The following is a 23943-nucleotide window of genomic DNA, read 5'->3' as shown; positions in this document are numbered from 1 at the left end:
CTTCTTCCAAGAGTAATCTCCAAGATTCTGAAGGAATGCTAGTTTGTTCTGCTGGTAGCTCCGGCATGGCCTCACAGGTTTTGGTATGCGGATCTTGTCTGGATGGCCTCTTGCCATCCGTGGACTCTTCTGCTACGACCAGACCTTCTGTCGCAAGGTCCTTTTTTCCATCAGGATCTCAAATTCTTAAATTTAAAGGTATGGAGATTGAACGCTTGATTCTTGGTCAAAGAGGTTTCTCTGACTCTGTGATTAATACTATGTTACAGGCTCGTAAATCTGTATCCAGAGAGATATATTATAGAGTCTGGAAGACTTATATTTCTTGGTGTCTTTCTCATCATTTTTCTTGGCATTCTTTTAGAATTCCGAGAATTTTACAGTTTCTTCAGGATGGTTTAGATAAAGGTTTATCCGCAAGTTCTTTGAAAGGACAAATCTCTGCTCTTTCTGTTCTTTTTCACAGAAAGATTGCTAATCTTCCTGATATTCATTGTTTTGTACAAGCTTTGGTTCGTATAAAACCTGTCATTAAGTCAATTTCTCCTCCTTGGAGTTTGAATTTGGTTCTGGGGGCTCTTCAAGCTCCTCCGTTTGAACCTATGCATTCATTGGACATTAAATTACTTTCTTGGAAAGTTTTGTTCCTTTTGGCAATCTCTTCTGCCAGAAGAGTTTCTGAATTATCTGCTCTTTCTTGTGAGTCTCCTTTTCTGATTTTTCATCAGGATAAGGCATTGTTGCGAACTTCTTTTGAATTTTTACCTAAAGTTGTGAATTCTAACAACATTAGTAGAGAAATTGTGGTTCCTTCATTATGTCCTAATCCTAAGAATTCTAAGGAGAAATCATTGCATTCTTTGGATGTTGTTAGAGCTTTGAAATATTATGTTGAAGCTTTCCGAAAGACTTCTAGTTTATTTGTTATCTTTTCTGGTTCTAGAAAAGGCCAGAAAGCTTCTGCCATTTCTTTGGCATCTTGGTTGAAATCTTTAATTCATCTTGCCTATGTTGAGTCGGGTAAAACTCCGCCTCAAAGGATTACAGCTCATTCTACTAGGTCAGTTTCTACTTCCTGGGCGTTTAGGAATGAAGCTTCGATTGATCAGATTTGCAAAGCAGCAACTTGGTCCTCTTTGCATACTTTTACTAAATTCTACAATTTTGATGTATTTTCTTCTTCTGAAGCAGTTTTTGGTAGAAAAGTACTTCAGGCAGCGGTTTCAGTTTGAATCTTCTGCTTATGTTTTTCATTAAACTTTATTTTGGGTGTGGATTATTTTCAGCAGGAATTGGCTGTCTTTATTTTATCCCTCCCTCTCTAGTGACTCTTGCGTGGAAAGATCCACATCTTGGGTAATCATTATCCCATACGTCACTAGCTCATGGACTCTTGCTAATTACATGAAAGAAAACATAATTTATGTAAGAACTTACCTGATAAATTCATTTCTTTCATATTAGCAAGAGTCCATGAGGCCCGCCCTTTTTTTGGGGTGGTTATGATTTTTGTATAAAGCACAATTATTCCAATTCCTTATTTTATATGCTTTCGCACTTTTTTATCACCCCACTTCTTGGCTATTCGTTAAACTGAATTGTGGGTGTGGTGAGGGGTGTATTTATAGGCATTTTGAGGTTTGGGAAACTTTGCCCCTCCTGGTAGGAATGTATATCCCATACGTCACTAGCTCATGGACTCTTGCTAATATGAAAGAAATGAATTTATCAGGTAAGCTCTTACATAAATTATGTTTTTTCGCCTAACCGTCGGTCGAATGACTGGGGGGCGGAGCCTGAAGGGAGCTATATGGACAGCTCTGCTGTGTGCTCTCTTTGCCACTTCCTGTAGGGATTGAGAATATCCCACAAGTAAGGATGAATCCGTGGACTGGATACACCGTAAGAGAAAGAAATTTATCAGGTAAGCATAAATTCTGTTTTTTCTCTTACATTGTGCAAGATGTCCCAATCTGATCCTGTCTCAGAAGTTTCTCCTGGAACATTGCTGCCTGTTCTACCAAAGCTAAGTGCATTTGTTGTAAAATTGTAGAAATTATTCCACCGAATGTCATTTGTAATAGTTGTCATGATAAACTTTTACATGCAGATAGTGTTTCCATCAGTAATAGTACATTGCCAGTTGCAGTTCCTTCAACTTCTAATGTGCATGATATACCTGTTCAGCAAGTATGTGCCTTTTGTTCAGCAAGGTCATTACATGTCTGCAATAGACTTACAGGATGCTTATCTTCACATTCTGATTCATCCAGAACACTATCGGTTTCTGAGATTCTCTTTTCTAGACAAGCATTACCAATTTTTCGCTCTTCTATTTGGCCTAGCGACAGCTCCAAGAATCTTTTTGAAGGTTCTCAGTGCCCTTCTATCTGTAATCAGAGAGCAGTGTATTTCAGTGTTTCCTTATTTGGACGATATCTTGGTACTGGCTCAATCTTTTCATTTAGCAGAATCTCACACAAATTAACTAGTGTTGTTTCTTCAAAGACATGGTTGGAGGATCAATTTACCAAAGAGTTTCTTGATTCCTCAGACAAGGGTCACCTTTTTAGGTTTCCAGATAGATTCAGTTTCCATGACTCTGTCTTTAACAGACAAGAGACGAATGAAATTGTTTTCAGGCAGTCGAAACCTTCAATCTCGATCATTTTCTTCAGTGGCTATGTGCATGGAAGTTTTAGGTCTCATGACTGCAGCATCAAACGCGATCCCCTTTGCTCGTTTTCATATGAGACCTCTGCAGCTTTGCATGCTGAATCAATGGTGCATGGATTATACTCTGATATCACAATTGATATTCTTAAATCCCAGAATTCTACTCTCTTGGTGGTTAGACCATCATCGTATTATTCAAGGGGCCTCTTTTGTTCGATCCTCCTGGACTGTAGTCTCAACAGATGCAAGTCTTAGTTTGGGGAGCTGTCTGGGGGTCTCTGACAGCACAAGGGTTTTGGAATCTTCTAGAGGCGAGGTTTCCAATCAATATCTTAGAACTCCGTGCTATTTTCAGGGCTCTTCAGGCTTGGCCTCTATTAAAGAGAGAACTTTTCATTCGCTTTCAGACAGACAATATCACAACTGTGGCATATGTCAATCATCAGGGAGGGACTCGCCGTTCTTTAACAATGAAAGAAGTATCATGGATACTTTCTTGGGCGGAATCCAACTCTTGTCTAATTTCTGCAATTCATATCCCAGGTGTAGACAATTGTGAAGCGGATTATCTCAGCCATCAGACTTTGCATCCGGGGGAGTGGTCTCTCTATCCAGATGCGTTTTTTCAGATTGTACAGATGTGGAGTCTTTCAGAAATAGATCTGATGGCTTCCTATCTAAACAGGAAACTTCCCAGATAGCTTTCCAGGTCCAGGGATCCTTAGGTGGATATGGTGGATGCGTTAGCTGTTTTTTGATCTTACCAATTTGCTTATATTTTTCCGCCTCTAGTTCTTCTTTCAAGGGTGAGCTCCAAGATCATAATGGAACAATCGCATGTGTTTCTGATAGCACCAGCATGGCCTCACAGGTTTTGGTATGCGGATCTTGTCCGGATGTCCATTTGCCAACCTTGGTCACTTCCTTTAAGGCCAGACCTTCTGTCTCAAGGGCCGTTTTTCCATCAGGATCTCACTAAATTTGAAGGTATGGAAATTGAACGTTTAGTGCTTAGTCATAGAGGTTTCTCTGACTCAGTGATCAATACTATGTTGCAGGCTCGTAAGTCTGTTTCAAGGAAGATTTATTAACGGGTGGGGAAAACCTATCATTCATGGTGGTCTTCTCATAAATTCTATTGGCATTCTTTTAGAATTCCTAGAATTTTACAGTTTCTTCAGGACGGTTTGGATAAAGGTTTGTCTGCAAGTACTTTGAAGGGACATATCTCTGCTCTTTCTGTTTTATTTCATAGAAAGATGGCTAAACTTCCTGATATTCGGTTTTTTTTCAGGCTTTGGTCCGTATCAAGCCTGTTATTCAGTTTATTTCTCCTCCATGGAGTCTTAATTTGGTTTTGAAGGCTTTACAGGCTCCTCCTTTTGAGCCTATGCATTCTTTGGATATTAAAATTCTTTATTGGAAAGTATTGTTCCTTTTGGCTATCTCTTCTGCTAGAAGAGTTTCTGAATTGTATGCTCTCTCTTGTGAGTCTCCTTTCCTGATTTTCCATCAGGATAAAGCTGTTTTGCGGACTTTGTTTAAATTTCTTCCTAAGGTTGTGAATTCTAACAACATTAGTAGGGAAATTGTTGTTCCTCCTTTGTGTCCGAATGCTAAGAATTCTCTTGAGAAATTGTTACATTCTTTGGATGTGGTAAGAGCTTTGAAATACTATGCGGAGGCTACTAAGTATTTCAGGAAGACTTCTAGTCTATTTGTTGTCTTTTCTGGTTCTAGGAAAGGTTAGAAAGCCTCTACCATTTCTTTGGCATCTTGGTTAAAACTTTTGATTCACAAGGCTTATTTGGAGGTGGGACAGTCTCCACCTCAGAGAATTACAGCTCATTCTACTAGATCAGTTGCCACTTTGTGGGCTTTTAAGAATGAAGCTTCAGTTTATCAGATTTGCATTGCAGCAACTTGGTCTTCTTTGCGTACATTTACAAAGTTTTACCATTTTGATGTATTTGCTTCTTCTGAAACAGTATTTGGTAGTTAAGTTCTTCAGGCAGCTGTCTGTTTGATTCTTCTGTTTATAAGAACTTATTTTGTGGATTTAATTTCTCAGCGTAAATAGCTGTTTTTAATTTATCCCTCCCTTTCTACGGACTTATTTTTGGACTTCCACATCTTGGGTATTTTATCCCTTACGTCACTAGCTCATGGACTCTTGCCATTATATGAAAGAAAACATAATTTATGTAAGAACTTACCTGATAAATGAATTTCTTTCATAATGGCAAGAGTCCATGAGGCCCACCCTGTTTTTGGTGGTTATATTTTTTTGTATAAAAGCACAATATTATTTTCTAGTTCCTCTTTTTTGTATGCTTTTTTATTCTTTTTTACACCTCACTTCTTGGCTATACGTTAAGCTGAAGTATATGTGTTGTGGGAGGGGTCTTTATAGGCATTTGAGGTTTGGGATACTTCGCCCCCTCCTGGTTGGAACATATATCCCATACGTCACTAGCTCATGGACTCCTGCCATTATGAAAGAAATTAATTTATCAGGTAAGTTCTTACATACGTTATGTTTTTCGGTTCACACTTGGACTCTTTTCACTGGTAGGAGCTTTTCTCCCTCAGGATAAAAAATCCAAAGGAAAGAACAGAAGAGGAAATACATTTTGTTCCTTTCAATGCTCAAGAGATCAGAAGTCTGCCTCTTCTCAGAAACCTGAGCCCTCGAAGTCAGCCTGGAAGTCTGGTTTGTATTTTTAAACAAGCTGTGGTTTCTTCTCAGGCTAATATATACAATAAATGTATTGATATTTGAATGCATTCTGATCAATCTGGCACTGCTCTTGCTTCTAAATGTTTTACTGCTCATTCTGTTTTTTCCTTATTTGAGAATTCTTCTGCTTTCAGCCCTGGGGTCAATGATTTTATCCGATCCACTGTGTCTGAAATATTCACTGCCATGCTTCCAAGTAAGAGTAAAAGTTCAATTCCGAATTTAATTTCTACTAGTTCACAGCCTGCAGAGGCTAATGTTTCTATTCATGAATGTGCTGTATCCTCAGAAGAGAGAGTTTTTTTTTTCAGATCAGGGGGCTTCCTCTGATCATTAATCTGATTCATCCTTATTCATTTAAAATTGAGAACATTTGTTCATTCTTTTTTAGGTAAAGATGTTATTTGGTTCTCAGTTTTTTCTTTCTTAGGACAAAAAGTCCAAGGGTAAATCTCAAACATCCATTTTGTCAGTATAAGGCACAAAAATCTGATTCTTCCTTTCAGAAGCAACGTGCCTCTGCTTTTGTTTGAAAGTCAAGCTCTAATTGGAACAAGTTTTAGCAGTTCAAGATGTGGTCCCCAGTTCCAGATGCTCTGGTTAGGAGCAGATTGCACCTTTTCTTTCATGTTATTGGCAAGAGTCCATGAGCTAGTGACGTCATTCCTACCAGGAGGGGGCAAAGTTTCCCAAACCTCAAAATGCCTATAAATACACCGCCCATCTCACACATACCTTAGTTTTTTCAAAATCAGGCTCTCATAGAGGTGGTGAAGCAAGTTGTGCTTGATTTTCTTCTCTGAAAGGCGCTTGTAAGCATATTGAAGCCCAGTTCCTCTCTATGTGCATTGTTTGTCTGAGGGATGTAAAGGGAATATTGCCTAATGATGCCATGTTTTCATCTATGGGAAATCTATTCTAAGGCTCTCTGTAAATCGGTCTCAGGGATTCATCTCCTGCCTCCCTTTACAGATCGACATTATACTCCTCTACCATTACCTCTGCTGATATGTTTCAGTACTGGTTTGGCTGCCTGCTGTATGTGGATGGGTGTCTTCTGGTAAGTATATATAATTTTTTAAGACACACTCAGCTATGTTTAGCACTTTATCTTATAAAGTTTTACATGTATATTGTATATATTTGCCATGATTCAGGTCTGTGTATTTCCCTTTGCAGTCTAACAGTTTCAGCATGGAAATTATGTTTATGGGAGTTTTTACGCTTAGCTGGGGTTCTAGTTAGTTTTAACTTGGAGTCTGATTTTTTTCAAAATGTTTGTGGGCTTAGGCTTATGATGACGCAGAATGTTACTTTTTATTGCGCCAATTTTGGCACAAAGTCACATCTACCGTGACGCGAGTTGCGTTATTTCTTGCGACTTTAACACAAGTTTTTTTGCCTACTTCTTTTAATTTGTCAAGCTTTGGCGTCAAAAGTGTTTTTCTCTGCATTTGCACCTTTTTTTGGCTCCATAATTTGTTATATTAAGTCTCTCCCTATTTTGCTTTCTGCTCTCATTTTGATTCATAGATGGCTAGGTTGCTTGCTTTTGATTTTACTTTTTTATACAATTTTTCTCATAAGCATTTTTTTCCCATTCTTGAAACTGCTATTTTGAGGAAATTTGATATTTTGTTTAAATGTTATTTTTTCTTTTTTGTTATTTTTTGTGAGATGTCTCAAACTTATCCTGCCTCTGATGTTACTGTAGGAACCAAGCTGCCTGAACACAATTCTACCAAAGCTAAGTGTGTATGTTGTAAATTAGCTGATCTTACTTCTTCAGCTCAAATATGTGGCACTTGTTATGAAAAATTATTACATGCTGATAATGTTTATATAAGCACAATAACGTCTACTGTTAAACCTTCACAGTCTAATGTACATGATATTCCTGTAGATATTAAAGATTATATTGCTGCAGCCATAGAGAAGGCTATGACTGCTATTCCGCCTTCAAATAAATGTGAAAGGTCTCTCCTAACCTCTTAAATCTGATTAATTTTGTATTGATAGATAGCATACTGAAGTATCTTCTGATAATGAGGATTTCTCTGGTTCAGAGGATCCTACTTCAGAGACTGAAATTGATAAATCAACCTTTCTTTTTAGAAATGAATATATCTGTTCTTTATTAAAGGAAGTATTGTTTACTTTGGGTATTGAGGAATCTAGTCCTCTTGATAACAAGAATAGCAAACTTTTGAATTCTGTTTTTGATACTTCTGTGGTTACTCCTGAAGTTTTTCCTATTCCAGATTCTATCTCTCATATGTTTACTAAGGAACGGTCTAAACTTGGTGCTTCTTTGAACCCTTCTTCTAGGTTTAAAAAGCTATAGCCTTTACCTGTGGCTAATTTAGAGTTTTGGGAAAAAGTCCCTAAGGTTGATGGGGCTATTTCTACTCTTGCCAAACGTACTACTATTCCTATGGAAGATAGTACTTCCTTTAAGGATAATTTAGATCCTATCCTAAGAATCCTATCTTAGAAAATCATATTTACATACTGGCCATATTCTTAGACCTGCCATTTCTTTGGCTGATGTTGCTGCTGCTTTAACTTTTTGGTTGGACAGTTTAGCTCAACAGTAAACAGATCCTGAATTATCTAGCATTGTTCTTTTACTTCAACATGCTAATCATTTAATTTGTGATGGTATATTTGATGTCATTAAGATTGATATTAAATCTATGTCTTTAGCTATTCTTACTAGAAGAGCTTTATGGCTTAAATCTTGGAATGCTGATATGGTGTCTAAATCTAGATTGGTAGTAATTTATTTGGTTCTCAATTAAATTCTAATAGTTCCACTATCACTGGGGGAAAGGGAGTTTTTCTGCCCCAAGATAAGAAATCTAAGGGTAAATTTTAAAGCTCTCAATCGTTTTCATTTCTTTTGTCAGAATAGAGAACAAAAGACCTCTCCTTCCCCTAAGGCCTCTGGCTCTAATTGGAAACTCTGAATTGGAATAAATCCAAGCCTTATAAAAAAACAAATCCAGCCCCTAAGACTGCAGGAAGGTACGGCCCTCAAACCAGTTCAACTGGTGGTTGGCAGATTGAAATTATCTCAACACATTTGGTCAGTTTCTGTTCAATATCTGGATTTAGAATATTGTTTCTCAGGGGTATCAAATAGGTTTCAGAATAAGACCTCTCATGGGAAGATTCTCATGTTCCAACAAACCCTGTAAAAGCTCAGGCTTCTCAGAAATGTGTTTCAGACCTTGAGCTTTCAGGGGTGATTGTTCCCATTCCTCTGCAGGAACAGGGTTTGGGTTTTTATTCAAATCTATTCATTGTCCCAAAGAAAGAAGATCTGTTCAGACCAATTCTGGATCTGAAATTTTTAAATTGTTTTGTAAGAGTCCCAACTTTCAAGATGCTGACTATAAGGACTATTTTGCCTTTTGTTCAACAAGGTCAATTCATGTCCACAATAGACTTACAGGACACTTATCTTCATATTCCAATTCATCCAGACCACTATCGTTTTCGGAGATTCTCTTTTCTAGACAAGCATTACCAATTTGTTGCTCTTCCGTTTAGCCTAGCAACAGCTCCAAGAATCTTTTCAACGGTTCTCGGTGCCCTCCTATCTGTAATCAGAGATCAGGGTATTGTGGTGTTTCCTTATTTGGACGACATCTTGGTACTAGCTCAATCTTTTCATTTAGCAGAATCTCACACAAAACAACAAGTGTAATTGCTTCAAAAACATGGTTGGAGGATCAATTTACTAAAGAGCTTCTTGATTCCTCAGACAATGTTCTCCTTTTTAGGTTTCCAGATAGATTCAGTGTCCATGACTCTTTCTTTGACAGACAAGAGACAAATTAAGTTAGTTTTAGCTTGTCTAAACCTTCAGTCTCTATCATTCCCTTCAGTGGCTATGTGCATGGAAGTTTTAGGTCTCATGACTGCAGCATCGGATGCGATTCCCTTTTCTCTTATAAGATGTATTGAGTCCACGGATTCATCCATACTTGTGGGATATTCTCCTTCCCTACAGGAAGTGGCAAAGAGAGCACCCACAGCAGAGCTGTCTGTATAGCTCCTCCCTTAGCTCCACCCCCAGTCATTCTCTTTGCCTACTCTAACTGCTAGGAAGGGTAAAGTGAGTGTGGTGACAAAAATGTTAGTTTTTATTTTCTCAAGCAAAAGTTTGTTATTTTAAATGGTACCGGTGTGTACTATTTACTTTCTGGCAGAAAAGAGATGAAGATTTCTGCAGGGAGGATGATGATTTTAGCACTTTGTAACTAAAATCCACTGCTGTTCTCAAAAGGACTGAGGAGTACAGGAAAACTTCAGTTGGGGGGACAGTTTGCAGGCTAAACTGCTTTGAGGTATGTTCAGTCTAATTTTTTCTAGACAGACTGTGTTAATTCTAGAAAAGGCTGAAAATGTCCACATGAGGGAAGGGTAAGCAGTATTCAGAGACTTAGTAAGAATCCCAGCTTGCACAAAGGGCTCAATAGTTACTGGTGACACTGATAAGAAAAAACGTTTTTATTATTATTGCAATAACGTTTTTTTGTGGGACTTTTAGGGGTCTTTGTGGCTTGTTTAAGGGTCATTAACCCACATGGCTAGTTTAGGAAACACTCTGTTGTATTTCTTTTAGGCCCCATGACATCAAGTGAGGTGGGAGGGGCCTATTTTCACGCCTCAGTTTCGCAGTTTCTTTTCCTCAGAGACATCCAACTGCTTCTCCAGAGGGTCCTGCTGTGTTTGAGGGCTGTAAAGAAGTTTTTTTCCCCACAAATCGTTCATAAAGGGCAGGTAGGCGCCACAGCAGAGCTGTGGCAAGGTGCTGAACGTTTTTTACTAGTTTTTGACGTTTTGTCAATCCAGTTTTTACATTAAGGGGTTAATTGTTTATTTGCATAACTGTGCAAAGTTACTAAGGCTTTATGATGCTACTGTAAAAATTTCGTTGAGTTTGCTGCTTTTTTACACTGTTTTGCAGAGTTTGTGCAGCTTTTTTTCTCTTAAAGGCACAGTACCGTTTTTTTCCAAGCTTGCTTGTTTCATTACTAGCCTGTTTAACATGTCTGACACTAAGGAAAATCCTTGTTTAATATGTTTAGAAGCCATTGTGGAACCCCCATCTTAGAATGTGTTCCACTTGCACTGATATGTCTATAAATTATAAAGAGCATATTTTAGCAATGAAAAATATAGCAATAGATGATTCTAAGACAGAAAGAAATGAGTTTTTGACATCTAGCTCTCCCCAAGTGTCACAACCAGTACCGCCGCACAAGTGACGCCAAGTACCTCTAATGCGTCGAATTCATTTACTTTACAAGACATGGCCACAGTTATGAATAAAACCCTCACAGAGGTTTTTTCTAAACTGCCTGGTTTACAAGGAAAGCGTGACTGCTCTGGGTTAAGTAAAGCTGAGCAGTCTGACGCTTTATTAGCCGTATCCGATATACCCTCACAATGTTCTGAAGTAGGGGTAAGGGATTTGTTATCTGAGGGAGAAATTTCTGATTCAGGAAAGACGCTCCCTCAGACAGATTCTGACATGACGGTCTTTAAATTTAAGCTTGAACACCTCCGCTTATTGCTCAGGGAGGTATTAGCGACTCTAGATGATTGTGACCCCATAGTGGTTCCAGAGAAATTGTGTAAAATGGACAAATACTTAGAGGTTCCTGTTTACACTGATGTTTTTCCAGTCCCTAAGAGGATTGTGAATATTGTTACTAAGGAGTGGGATAAACCAGGTATTCCTTTTGCTCCCCCTCCTGTTTTTAAGAAAATGTTTCCCATATCTGACACCATGTGGGACTCGTGGCCGACGGTTCCTAAGGTGGAGGGAGCAATTTCTACTCTATCTAAACGTACAACTATACCTATCGAAGACAGTTGTGCTTTCAAAGATCCTATGGATAAAAAATTAGAGGGCTCTAGAAGAGGCTCTTCAGATGGAGACTCCATTATAGGATATTATGGATAGAATTTAGGCTCTTAAGTTGGCTAATTCTTTCATTACAGATGCTGTTTTCCAACTGGCTAAGTTAGCGGCAAAGAATTCAGGTTTTGCCATTTTAGCACGCAGGGCGTTATGGCTTAAATCCTGGTCTGCTGATGTATCATCAAAATCTAAACTTTTGAACATCCCTTTCAAAGGAAAGACCCTATTCGGGCCTGAACTGAAAGAGATTATTTCAGAAATCACTGGAGGGAAAGGCCATGCTCTCCCTCGGGATAAGACAAATAAATTGAGGACCAAACAAAATAATTTCCGTTCCTTTCGGAATTTCAAGGGTGGTCCCGCTTCAGCTTCCCCTGCTGCAAAGCAAGAGGGGAATTTTGCCCAATCCAAGTCGGTCTGGAGACCTAACCAGGCTTGGAACAAGGGCAAACAGGCCAAGAAGCCTGCAGCTGCCTCTAAGACAGCATGAAGGGGTAGCCCCCGATCCGGGACCGGATCTAGTAGGGGGCAGACTCTCTCTTCGCTCAGGCTTGGGCAAGAGATGTCCACGATTCCTGGGCTTTAGAAATTGTTTCCCAGGGATTTCTTCTGGACTTCAAAGACTCTCGACCAAGGGGGAGGTTTCACACTTCTCAATTGTCTGCAAACCAGACAAAGAGAGAGGCGTTCTTACGCTGTGTAGAAGACCTACATACCATGGGAGTGATCCGCCCTGTTCCAAAAGCGGAACGAGGGCTAGGGTTTTACTCAAACCTGTTTGTGGTTCCCAAAAAAGAGGGAACTTTCAGACCAATCTTGGATCTCAAAATTCTAAACAAGTTCCTCAGAGTACCATCATTCAAGATGTAGACTATTCGGACTATCCTACCTCTGATCCAGGAGGGTCAATATATGACTACCGTGGACTTAATGGATGTGTATCTACACATCCCTATTCACAGAGATCATCAACAATTCCTCAGATTCGCCTTTCTGGACAGGCATTACCAGTTTGTAGCCCTTCCCTTCGGGTTGGCCACGGCTCCCAGAATTTTCACAAAGGTGCTAGGGTCCCTTTTGGCAGTTCTAAGACCGCGGGGCATAGCAGTGGCGCCTTATCTAGACGACATCTTAATTCAGGCGTCGACTTTCCAGCTAGCCAAGTCTCACACGCACATCGTGTTGGCTTTTCTGAGATCTCACGGGTGGAAGGTGAACATAAAAAAGAGTTCTCTCTTCCTTCTCACAAGAGTTTCCTTCCTAGGGACTCTGATAGACTCGGTAGAAATATAAATATTTCTGACGGAGGTCAGACAATCAAAACTCTTAACCACTTGCCGAGCTCTTCATTCCATTCCTCGGCCATCAGTGGCTCAGTGCATGGAGGTAATCGGACTTATGGTAGCGGCAATGGACATAGTTCCTTTTGCCCGCCTACACCTCAGACCACTGCAACTATGCATGCTCAAACAGTGGAATGGGGATTATGCAGATTTATCTCCTCAACTGCATCTGGACCAAGAGACCAGAGATTCTCTTCTCTGGGGGTTGTCTCAGGACCACCTGTCTCAGGGAATGTGTTTCCGCAGGCCAGAGTGGCTCATAGTAATGACAGATGCCAGCCTGTTAGGCTGGGGTGCAGTCTGGAACTCCCTGAAAGCACAGGGCTTATGGTCTCAGGAGGAAACTCTCCTCCCGATAAACATTCTAGAACTGAGAGTGATCTTTAATGCGATTCAGGCATGGCCCCAGCTTGCTGCGGCCAAATTCATTAGATTTCAGTTGGACAACATCACGATTGTAGCTTATATCAATCATCAAGGAGGAACACAGAGTTCTCTAGCGATGATGGAGGTAACCAAAATAATCTGATGGGCGGAGGATCACTCTTGCCATCTCTCAGCAATCCATATCCCAGGAGTAGAGAACTGGGAGGCGGATTTCCTAAGTCGTCAGACTTTTCATCCGGGGGAGTGGGAGCTCCATCCGGAGGTATTTGTCCAGCTGATTCGGCTATGGGGCACACCAGAATTGGATCTGATGGCGTCCCGTCAGAATGCCAAACTTCCTTGTTACGGGTCCAGGTCCCGGGATCCCCAGGCGGTACTGATAGAGGCTCTAGCAGTGCCCTGGTCTTTCAATCTGGCCTATGTATTTCCACCGTTTCCTCTCCTCCCACGTCTGGTTGCCAGAATCAAGCAGGAGAGAGCTTCGGTGATTTGATAGCACCTGCGTGGCCACGCAGGACTTGGTATGCAGACCTAGTGGACATGTCATCGGTTCCACCGTGGACTCTGCCAATGAGGCAGGACCTTCTAATCCAAGGTCCATTCACGCATCCAAATCTAATTTCTCTGAACGCCTGATTCTATCAAAGCGTGGTTTCTCTGAGTCGGTCATTGATACCCTGATTCAAGCTAGAAAGCCTGTCACCAGGAAGATCTATCATAAGATTTGGCGCACATTTTTTTATTGGTGTGAATCCAAGGGTTACTCATGGAGTAAGATTAGGATTCCTAGAATATTGTCCTTTCTCCAAGAAGGATTGGAGAAGGGATTATCAGCTAGTTCCTTAAAAGGACAAATATCGGCTTTGTCTATTCTTTTACACAAACGTCTGGCAGATGTCCCAGATGTTCAAGCCTTTAGTCAGGCCTTGGTTAGGATCAAGCCTGTATTTAAGCCTCTTTCTCCACCATGGAGCCTAAACTTAGTTCTTCAAGGGGTTCCGTTTGAACCTATGCATTCCATAGATATTAAGCTTCTATCTTGGAAAGTTTTGTTTTTAGTAGCTATCTCTTCGGCTCGAAGAGTTTCTGAGTTATCTGCTTTACAGTGTGATTCACTTTACCTTGTTTTCCATGCAGATAAGGTGGTTTTGCGTACCAAACCTGGGTTTCTTCCTAAGGTTGTTTCTAATAGGAATATCAGGAGATTGTTGTTCCTTCACTGTGACCTAATCCTTCATCAAAGAAGGAACGTCTGTTGCACAATCTTGATGTGGTTCGTGCTTTAAAGTTCTACTTACAAGCAACTAAATATTTCCGTCAAACATCTTCATTGTTTGTTGTTTATTCTGGTAAACGGAAAGGTCAAAAGGCTACGGCTACACCTCTTTCCTTTTGGTTGAAAAGCATCATCCGTTTGGCTTATGAGACTGCTGGCCAGCAGCCTCCTGAAAGAATTACTGCTCATTCTACTAGAGCAGTGGCTTCCACATGGGCTTTCGCTTCATACTTTTTCCAAATTTTCCAAATTCGATACTTTTGCTTCTTCGGAGGCTATTTTTGGGAGAAAGGTTCTACAAGCAGTGGTGCCTTTCATTTAAGGTACCTGTCTAGTCCCTCCCTTCATCCGTGTCCTAAAGCTTTGGTATTGGTATCCCACAAGTATGGATGAATCCATGGACTCGATACATCTTACAAGAGAAAACATAATTTATGCTTACCTGATAAATTTATTTCTCTTGTGATGTATCGAGTCAACTTCCCGCCCTGTTTATTTAAGACAGGCAGTATATTTTTATTTAAAAAACTTCAGTCACCACTGCACCCTATAGTTTCTCCTTTTTCTTCCTAGCCTTCGGTCGAATGACTGGGGGGTGGAGCTAAGGGAGGAGCTATATAGACAGCTCTGCTGTGGGTGCTCTCTTTGCCACTTCCTGTAGGGAAGGAGAATATCCTACAAGTATGGATGAATCCGTGGACTCGATACATCACAAGATAAATAAATTTATCAGGTAAGCATTAATTATGTTTTCTTATTTTCATATGAGGCCTCTACAGCTTTAATTGTTGCACCAATGGTGCAGGGATTATACTCGGATATCACATCTGATATACTTAAATCCCAACACTCAACTCTCTCTGACTTGGTGGTTAGACCATCACCTTATTGTTCAAGGGGCCTCATTTGTTTGTCCTACCTGGACTGTGATCATAACAGATGCAATTCTTACAGGTTGGGGAGCTGTCTGGGGATCTCTGACAGCACAAGGGGTTTAGAAACCTCGAGAGGCGAGGTGGCCAATCAATATTTTTGAACTCTGTGTTATTTTCAGGGCTCTTCAGGCGTGGCCTCTATTGAAGAGAGAACTTTACATTCATTTTCAAACTGACAATATCACAACAGTGGCATATGTCAATCATCAAGGAGGGACTTGCACTCCTCCAGCAATGAAGGAAGTATCTCAGATACTTTCTTGGGCGTAATCCAACTTCTTGTCAAATTTCTGAGATTCATATCCCAGGTGTAGACAATTGGGAAGCGGATTATCTCAGCTGTCAGACTTTACATCCGGGGGAATGGTCTCTCCATCCATATGTTTTGTTATCTTGTACAGATGTGGGGTCTTCCAGAAATAGATCTGATGGCCTCTCGTCTAAAGAAGAAGCTTCCCAGATACCTTTCCAGGTCCAGGGATCCTCAGACGGACATGGACGCGTTAGCAGTTCCTTGGTCTTACGAATTTGCTTATATTTTTCCGCCTCTAGTTCTTCATCCAAGGGTGATCTGCAAGATTATAATGAAACAATCTCATGTGTTTCTGATAGCACCAGCATGGCCTCACAGGTTTTGGTATGCGGATCTTGTCCGGATGTCCAGTTGACAGCCTTGGCCACTTCCTTTAAGGCCAGACCTTCTGTAAAGGGCCATTTCCATCAGGATCTCAAATCTTTACATTTGAAGGCATGGAAATTGAACGCTCAGTGATTAGCACTATGATCCAGGGTATCCAGTCCACGGATCATCCATTACTTGTGGGATATTCTCATTCCCAACAGGAAGTTGCAAGAGGACACCCACAGCAGAGCTGTCTATATAGCTCCTCCCCTAACTGCCATATCCAGTAATTCTCTTGCAACTCTCAACAAACATGGAGGTAGTTAGAGAGAAGTGGTGAAATGTAGCTGTTATTTTGCTTCAATCAAAAGTTTATTATTTTCAAATGGTACCGGAGTTGTACTATTTTGTTCCAGGCAGAAAAATAGAAGAATCTGCCTGTGATTTCTATGATCTTAGCAGGTTGTAACTAAGATCCATTGCTGTTCTCACACGTGACTGAAGAGAGAGATAACTTCAGTGGGGGAATGGCGTGCAGGTTATCCTGCTATGAGGTATGTGCAGTTAAGATTTTTCTAGAAGTTGTGAATGCTAGAAAATGCTGCTGATGCCAAATTTATGTAAGGTAAGCCTGAATACAGTGATTTAATAGCGACTGGTATCATGCTTACTTTCTGAGGTAATACTCTTTTATATTTACAATATAAAACATTTGCTGGCATGTTTAAACATTTTTATATATACTTTGGTGATAAAACTTTATTGGGGCCTAGTTTTTTTCCACATGGCTGGCTTAAATTTGCCTAGAAACAGTTTCCTGAGGCTTTCCACTGTGTTACTATGAGTGGGAGGGGCCTAATTTAGCGCTTTTTTTTTGCGCAGTAACTTTTACAGACTGAGACATCCAGCTTCCTCCAGGAGTCCCCTGAATGCTATAGGACATCTCTAAAGGGCTCTTAGGGAAGGTAGGCCCACAGCAAGGCTGTGGCAGTTTGGTGTGACTGTTAAAAAACGTCTATCATTTTTTTGATCCGTTTTTTGAACTAAGGGGTTATTCATCCATTTGCAAGTGGGTGCAATGCTCTGTTAGCTTATTATACACACTGTAAAAATGTTGTTTGATTTACTGCCTTTTTTCACTGTTTTTCAAATTCTGACAAAATTTGTTTCTCTTAAAGGCACAGTACCGTTTCTTATATTTGCTTGTTAACTTGATTTAAAGTGTTTTCCAAGCTTGCTAGTCTCATTGCTAGTCTGTACAAACATGTCTGACATAGAGGAAACTCCTTGTTCATTATGTTTAAAAGCCATTGTGGAACCCCCTCTTAGAATGTGTACCAAATGTACTTATTTCACTTTAAGCAATAAAGATCATACTCTGTCTTTAAAAAATTTATCACCAGAGGAATCTGACGAGGGGGAAGTTATGCCGACTAACTCTCCCCACATGTCAGATCCTTTGACTCCCGCTCAAGGGACTCCCGCTCAAATGGCGCCAAATACATTTAGGGCGCCCATAGCGTTTACTTTACAAGACATGGCGGCAGTCATGGATAATACACTGTCAGCGATATTAGCCAGACTACCTGAATTTAGAGGAAAGCGAGATAGCTCTGGAATTAGACGAAATACTGAGCATACTGACGCTTTAAGATCTATGTCTGATACTGCCTCACAATATGCAGAAGCTGAAGGAGAGCTTCTTTCTGTGGGTGATGTTTCTCACTCAGGGAAGATGATGCAACCTGATTCTGATATCTCTACATTTAAATTTAAGCTTGAACACCTCCGCGTGTTACTCAGGGAGGTTTTAGCTGCTCTGAATGACTGTGATACAATTGCAGTGCCAGAGAAATTGTGTAGACTGGATAAATACTATGCAGTGCCGGTGTGCATTGATGTTTTTCCAATACCTAAAAGGTTTACAGAAATTACTAAGGAATGGGATAGACCAGGTGTGCCGTTCTCTCCCCCTCCTATTTTTAGAAAAATGTTTCCAATAGACGCCACCACACGGGACTTATGGCAGACAGTTCCTAAGGTGGAGGGAGCAGTTTCTACTCTAGCAAAGCGTACTACTATCCCTGTAGAGGACAGTTGTGCTTTCTTAGATTCAATGGATAAAAAGTTAGAGGGTTACCTTAAGAAAATGTTTATTCAACAAGGTTTTATCCTACAGCCCCTTGCATGCATTGCTCCTGTCACTGCTGCTGCGGCGTTCTGGTTTGAGTCTCTGGAAGAGGCTTTACAGGTAGCGACTCCATTGGATGACATACTTGACAAGCTTAGAGCACTTAAGCTAGCCAATTCTTTTGTTTCTGATGCTATTGTTCATTTGACTAAACGAACGGCTAAGAATTCTGGTTTTGCTATACAGGTGCGCAGAGCGCTATGGCTTAAATCATGGTCAGCTGACGTTACTTCAAAGTCTAAGCTGCTTAACATTCCCTTCAAGGGGCAGACCCTATTCGGGCCTGGTTTGAAGGACATTATTGCTGATATCACTGGAGGAAAAGGTCATGCCCTTCCTCAGGATAGGTCCAAGTCAAGGGCCAAACAGTCTAATTTTCGTGCCTTTCGAAACTTCAAGGCAGGTGCGGCATCAACTTCCTCTAATGCAAAACAAGAGGGATGTTTTGCTCAGTCCAAGACGGTCTGGAGACCTAACCAGACCTGGAACAAGGGTAAGCAGGCCAAAAAGCCTGCTGCTGCCTCTAAGACAGCATGAAGGAACGGCCCCCTATCCGGTAACGGATCTAGTAGGGGGCAGACTTTCACTCTGCGCCCAGGCGTGGGCAAGAGATGTCCAGGATCCCTGGGCGTTGGAAATTATATCTTCTGGACTTCAAGGCTTCCCCCCCAAAAGGGAGATTCACCTTTCACAATTATCTGCAAACCAGATAAAGAGAGAGGCATTCTTACACTGTGTACAAGACCTCCTAGTTATGGGAGTGATCCATCCAGTTCCAAAGGAGGGACAGGGATTTTACTCAAATCTGTTTGTAGTTCCCAAAAAAGAGGGAACCTTCAGACCAATTTTGGATCTAAAGATCTTAAACAAATTCCTCAGAGTTCCATCATTCAAGATGGAGACTATTCGTACCATCCTACCTATGATCCAGGAGGGTAAATACATGACTACAGTGGATTTAAAGGATGCTTATCGTCACATTCCGATACACAAACATCATCATCGGTTTCTCAGGTTTGCCTTCCTAGACAGGCATTACCAGTTTGTAGCTCTTCCCTTTGGGTTAGCTACAGCCCCAAGAATTTTTACGAAGGTTCTGGGGTCGCTTCTGGCGGGGCATAGCAGTGGCCCCTTATTTAGACGACATCCTGATTCAGGCGTCAAACTTCCAAATTGCCAAGTCTCATACTGACATAGTGTTGGCATTCCTGAGGTTGCATGGGTGGAAGGTGAACGAGGAAAAGAGTTCTCTATCCCCCCTCACAAGAGTTTCCTTCCTAGGGACTCTGATAGATTCTGTAGAAATGAAAATTTACCTGACTGAGTCCAGGTTATCAAAACTTCTAAATTCCTGCCTTGTTCTTTATTCCATTCCTCGCCCTTCGGTGGCTCAGTGCATGGAAGTAATCGGCTTAATGGTAGCGGCAATGGACATAGTGCCGTTTGCACGCCTACATCTCAGACCGCTGCAACTCTGCATGCTCAGTCAGTGGAACGGGGATTACACAGATTTGTCCCCTCTACTAAATCTGGATCAAGAGACCAGGGATTCTCTTCTCTGGTGGCTATCTCGGGTCCATCTGTCCAAAGGTATGACCTTTCGCAGGCCAGATTGAACAATTGTAACGACAGATGCCAGCCTTCTAGGTTGGGGTGCAGTCTGGAACTCCCTGAAGGCTCAGGGATCGTGGACTCAGGAGGAGTCACTCCTTCCAATAAACATTCTGGAACTAAGAGCGATATTCAATGCTCTTCAGGCTTGGCCTCAGCTAGCGACAATGAGGTTCATCAGATTTCAATCGGACAACATCACGACTGTGGCTTACATCAACCATCAAGGGGGAACAAGGAGTTCCCTAGCGATGTTAGAAGTCTCAAAGATAATTCGCTGGGCAGAGATTCACTCTTGCCACCTATCAGCTATCCATATCTCAGGTGTAGAGAACTGGGAGGCGGATTTTCTAAGTCGACAGACTTTTCATCCGGGGGAGTGGGAACTCCATCCGGAGGTGTTTGCACAATTGGTTCATCATTGGGGCAAACCAGAACTGGATATCATGGCGTCTTGCCAGAACGCCAAGCTTCCTTGTTACGGATCCAGGTCCAGGGACCCCAAGGCAACTCTGATAGATGCTCTAGCAGCGCCTTGGTCCTTCAACCTGGCTTATGTGTTTCCACTGTTTCCTCTGCTCACTCGTCTGATTGCCAAAATCAAGCAGGAGAGAGCATCAGTGATCTTGATAGCGCCTGCGTGGCCACGCAGTACTTGGTATGCAGATCTGGTGGACATGTCATCTTTTCCACCATGGACTCTGCCGCTGAGACAGGACCTTCTACTTCAAGGTCCTTTCAACCATCCAAATCTAATTTCTCTGAGGCTGACTGCCTTGAGATTGAACGCTTGATTTTATCAAGGCGTGGTTTCTCTGAGTCAGTCATTGATACCTTAATTCAGGCACGGAAGCCTGTCACCAGGAAAATCTATCATAAGATATGGCGTAAATATCTTTATTGGTGTGAATCCATGGGCTACTCATGGAGTAAGGTCAGGATTCCCAGGATATTATCTTTTCTCCAAGAAGGATTGGAGAACGGATTGTCAGCTAGTTCCTTAAAGGGACAGATTTCTGCGCTATCTATTCTTTTGCACAAGCGTCTGGCGGATGTCCCAGACGTTCAGGCATTTTGTCAGGCTTTAGTTAGAATCAAGCCTGTGTTTAAACCTGTTCCTCCACCTTGGAGCTTAAATTTGGTTCTTAAAGTTCTTCAGGGGGTTCCGTTTGAACCTCTTCATTCCATAGATATCAAACTTTTATCTTGGAAAGTTCTTTTTTTGGTAGCTATTTCCTCGGCTCGTAGAGTTTCCGAGTTATCTGCCTTACAATGTGATTCCCCCTATCTGATCTTCCATGCAGATAAGGTAGTTTTGCGTACCAAACCTGGGTTTTTACCTAAGGTGGTATCTTATAAGAATATCAATCAGGAGATTGTTGTTCCGTCATTGTGTCCTAATCCTTCTTCAAAGAAGGAACGTCTATTACACAATCTTGACGTGGTTCGTGCTTTAAAGTTTTATTTACAAGCTACTAAAGATTTTCGTCAAACATCTGCTTTGTTTGTTGTCTACTCTGGACAGAGGAGAGGCCAAAAGGCTTCGGCAACTTCTCTTTAATTTTTGGACGAGAAGCATAATCCGCTTAGCTTATGAGACTGCTGGCCAGCAGCCTCCAGAAAGGATTACAGCTCATTCTACTAGAGCTGTGGCTTCCACATGGGCCTTTAAAAATGAGGCTTCTGTTGAACAGATTTGCAAGGCGGCGACTTGGTCTTCGCTTCATAATTTTTCCAAGTTTTATAAATTTGATACTTTTGCTTCTTCGGAGGCTATTTTTGGGAGAAAGGTTTTACAGGCAGTGGTACCTTCCGTTTAAGTACCTGCCTTGTCCCTCCCTTCATCCGTGTACTTTAGCTTTGGTATTGGTATCCCACATGTAATGGATGATCCGTGTACTGGATACACCTTACAAGAGAAAACATAATTTATGCTTACCTGATAAATTTATTTCTCTCGTGGTGTATCCAGTCCACGGCCCGCCCTGTCATTTTAAGGCAGGTATATTTAATTTTTAAACTACAGTCACCACTGCACCCTATGGTTTCTCCTTTCTTTTGCTTGTCTTCGGTCGAATGACTGGAGGTGGCAGTTAGGGGAGGAGCTATATAGACAGCTCTGCTGTGGGTGATCCTCTTGCAGCTTCCTGTTGGGAAGGAGAATATCCCACAAGTAATGGATGATCCGTGGACTGGATACACCACAAGAGAAATAAATTTATCAGGTAAGCATAAATTATGTTTTCATGGTGTTTTTTTTTTTTTTTTTTTTTTTATTAAAGCACAATTATATTTCCAGTTCCTCTTTTTGTATGCTTTTTTACTCCTTTTGTTATCATCTCACTACTTGGCTATTCGTTAAACTGAGTTGTGGGTGTGGTGGGAGGTGTATTTATACGCAATGTATATCCCATACGTCACTTGCTCATGGACTCTTGCCAATATGAAAGAAAGAAATTTATCAGGTAAGTTCTTACATAAATTATGTTTTACAGGCGACTAAGGATTTACGCCAGTCTTCTGCCCTTTTAATTTGTTTCTCTGGAAAGCGTAACGGTCAGAAAGCTACTGTGACTTCTCTTTCTTTCTGGTTCAGAAGTATGATTCGTTTTGCTTATGAGACTGCTGGTCAGCAGCCTCCTGAGAGAATTACGGCTCATTCCACAAGGGCTATGAAGCTTCTGTGGAACAGATTTGCAAGGCTGCAACTTGGTCCTCTCTGCTCACTTTTTCTAAATGTTTTAAATTTGATACTTTGCCTCAGCTGAGGCCTCTTTTGGGAGAAAGGTTCTTCAAGCGCAAGCGGTGGTGCCTTCTGTTTAGGTCCTCCTGTCTTGTTCTCCCTCCCTATTCATTCTGTGTCCTCTAGCTTGGGTATTGGTTCCCACTAGTAATTGGATGACGTTGTGGACTCTCCATATCTTAGGAAAGAAAACAAAATGTATGCTTACCTGATAAATTTCTTTCTTTCCGGATATGGAGAGTCCACGACCCCACCCTTTATTAAGACAGTTATTTTTGTCTAAACCTCAGGCACCTCTACACCTTTGTGTTATTCCTTTTTCCATTTCCCTTCGGTCGAATGACTGGGGATTATGGATAGGGGAGTGATACTTAACAGCTTTGCTGTGGTGCTCTTTGCTGCCTCCTGCTGACAAGGAGTGATATTGCCAGTAGTAATTGAATGGCGTTGTGGACTCTCCATATCTGGAAAGAAATTTATCAGGTAAGCATACATTTTGTATGGGGCTTGGGGCACTGCAGAAATAGATTTGCAGAGTTACCGATGCAGAGAGGGCCACTCTGTGGCCCTCACTGCCTCGTACAATGGTAGTGCCGATCGTTGGTGGGTGGGTGGGAGGGTAAGGAGGGAGGCAGGTGGGCGGCCCATCGCTGTAGGAGGCGGGAGGAGGGCGGGTGCGGGAGGGACCGCTATGCCACGCTACAGGGAAGCAACAAAAAAAAATACCTGCGTCATTGAGGGGGAAGGTTAAACTAATTTCTCCTCCTTGGAGTCTTAACTTGATTTTAAAGGTTTTTCATGTTCCTTTTTTGAGCCTATGCATCCAAGTGGATTCTAAGCTTCTTTCTTGGAAGTTTTTTTTCCCCTTAACTATCTCTTCTGCTGCAAGCATCTCTGAGTTGTCTGCACTTTCTTGTGATCCTCCTTATCTTTCATCATTATAAGGCAGTTTTAAGGACTACATTTTATCTCTTGCCTAAAGTTTTGTCTTCAGACAATATTAGTCAGGAAAATGTTGTCCATTCTTTGTCCTAATCCCAAGAATGCTTCAGAAAGATCTTTTCATAGATGTTGTTAGAGCATTGAATTATTATATTGACGCTACTAAAGTTTTTACACAAACGTCTAGTTTGCTTGTTTACTTACCTGGTTCTAGGAAAGGACAAAGTTTTGTGGGGGGGGTCAGTCAGCCTGCCTCCACCTAAACTGATTACTGCTCATGCTACACGATCAGTTGCCACTTCTTGGACTTTGCAATGCTATTACTTGGTCTTCTTTTTATTACTTTTTTTTGATGTTTTTGCTTCTTTTGAGGCAACCTTTGATAGTAAAGCCCTTCAGGCAGTTGTCTCAGCTTGTTGTATTTCTGTCTGTTGGTTATTTTTAATTGCATTAAAACCATTTATGCCCTTGTGGGGTTCTTTTGGGGTTGTCCCTTTAATCCTACCCTTTGTTTAATTATTTGTAGACTCCACAGCTTG

The 23943-nt window shown here is 41.3% G+C and overlaps 1 protein-coding gene across 1 annotated transcript in view; it reads left to right on the top strand.

Moving 5' to 3' along the window:
* The window catches only part of CEP192 (centrosomal protein 192), a 1162204-nt gene that overhangs the window by 1053187 nt on the left and 85074 nt on the right, over nucleotides 1-23943 (top strand). The window contains exons 40-42 of the mRNA XM_053715857.1: nucleotides 5252-5389; nucleotides 5534-5612; nucleotides 5808-5862. Coding sequence (XP_053571832.1) covers nucleotides 5252-5389; nucleotides 5534-5612; nucleotides 5808-5862 — 272 coding nt within the window. The remainder of the gene's footprint in view (nucleotides 1-5251; nucleotides 5390-5533; nucleotides 5613-5807; nucleotides 5863-23943) is intronic.

The sequence above is a fragment of the Bombina bombina genome, chromosome 5 (assembly GCF_027579735.1).
Source record: "Bombina bombina isolate aBomBom1 chromosome 5, aBomBom1.pri, whole genome shotgun sequence".
NCBI lineage: Eukaryota > Metazoa > Chordata > Amphibia > Anura > Bombinatoridae > Bombina > Bombina bombina.
The sequence above is the reverse complement of the archived record's forward strand: the minus strand, read 5'-3'. Positions and strand labels throughout refer to the sequence as shown.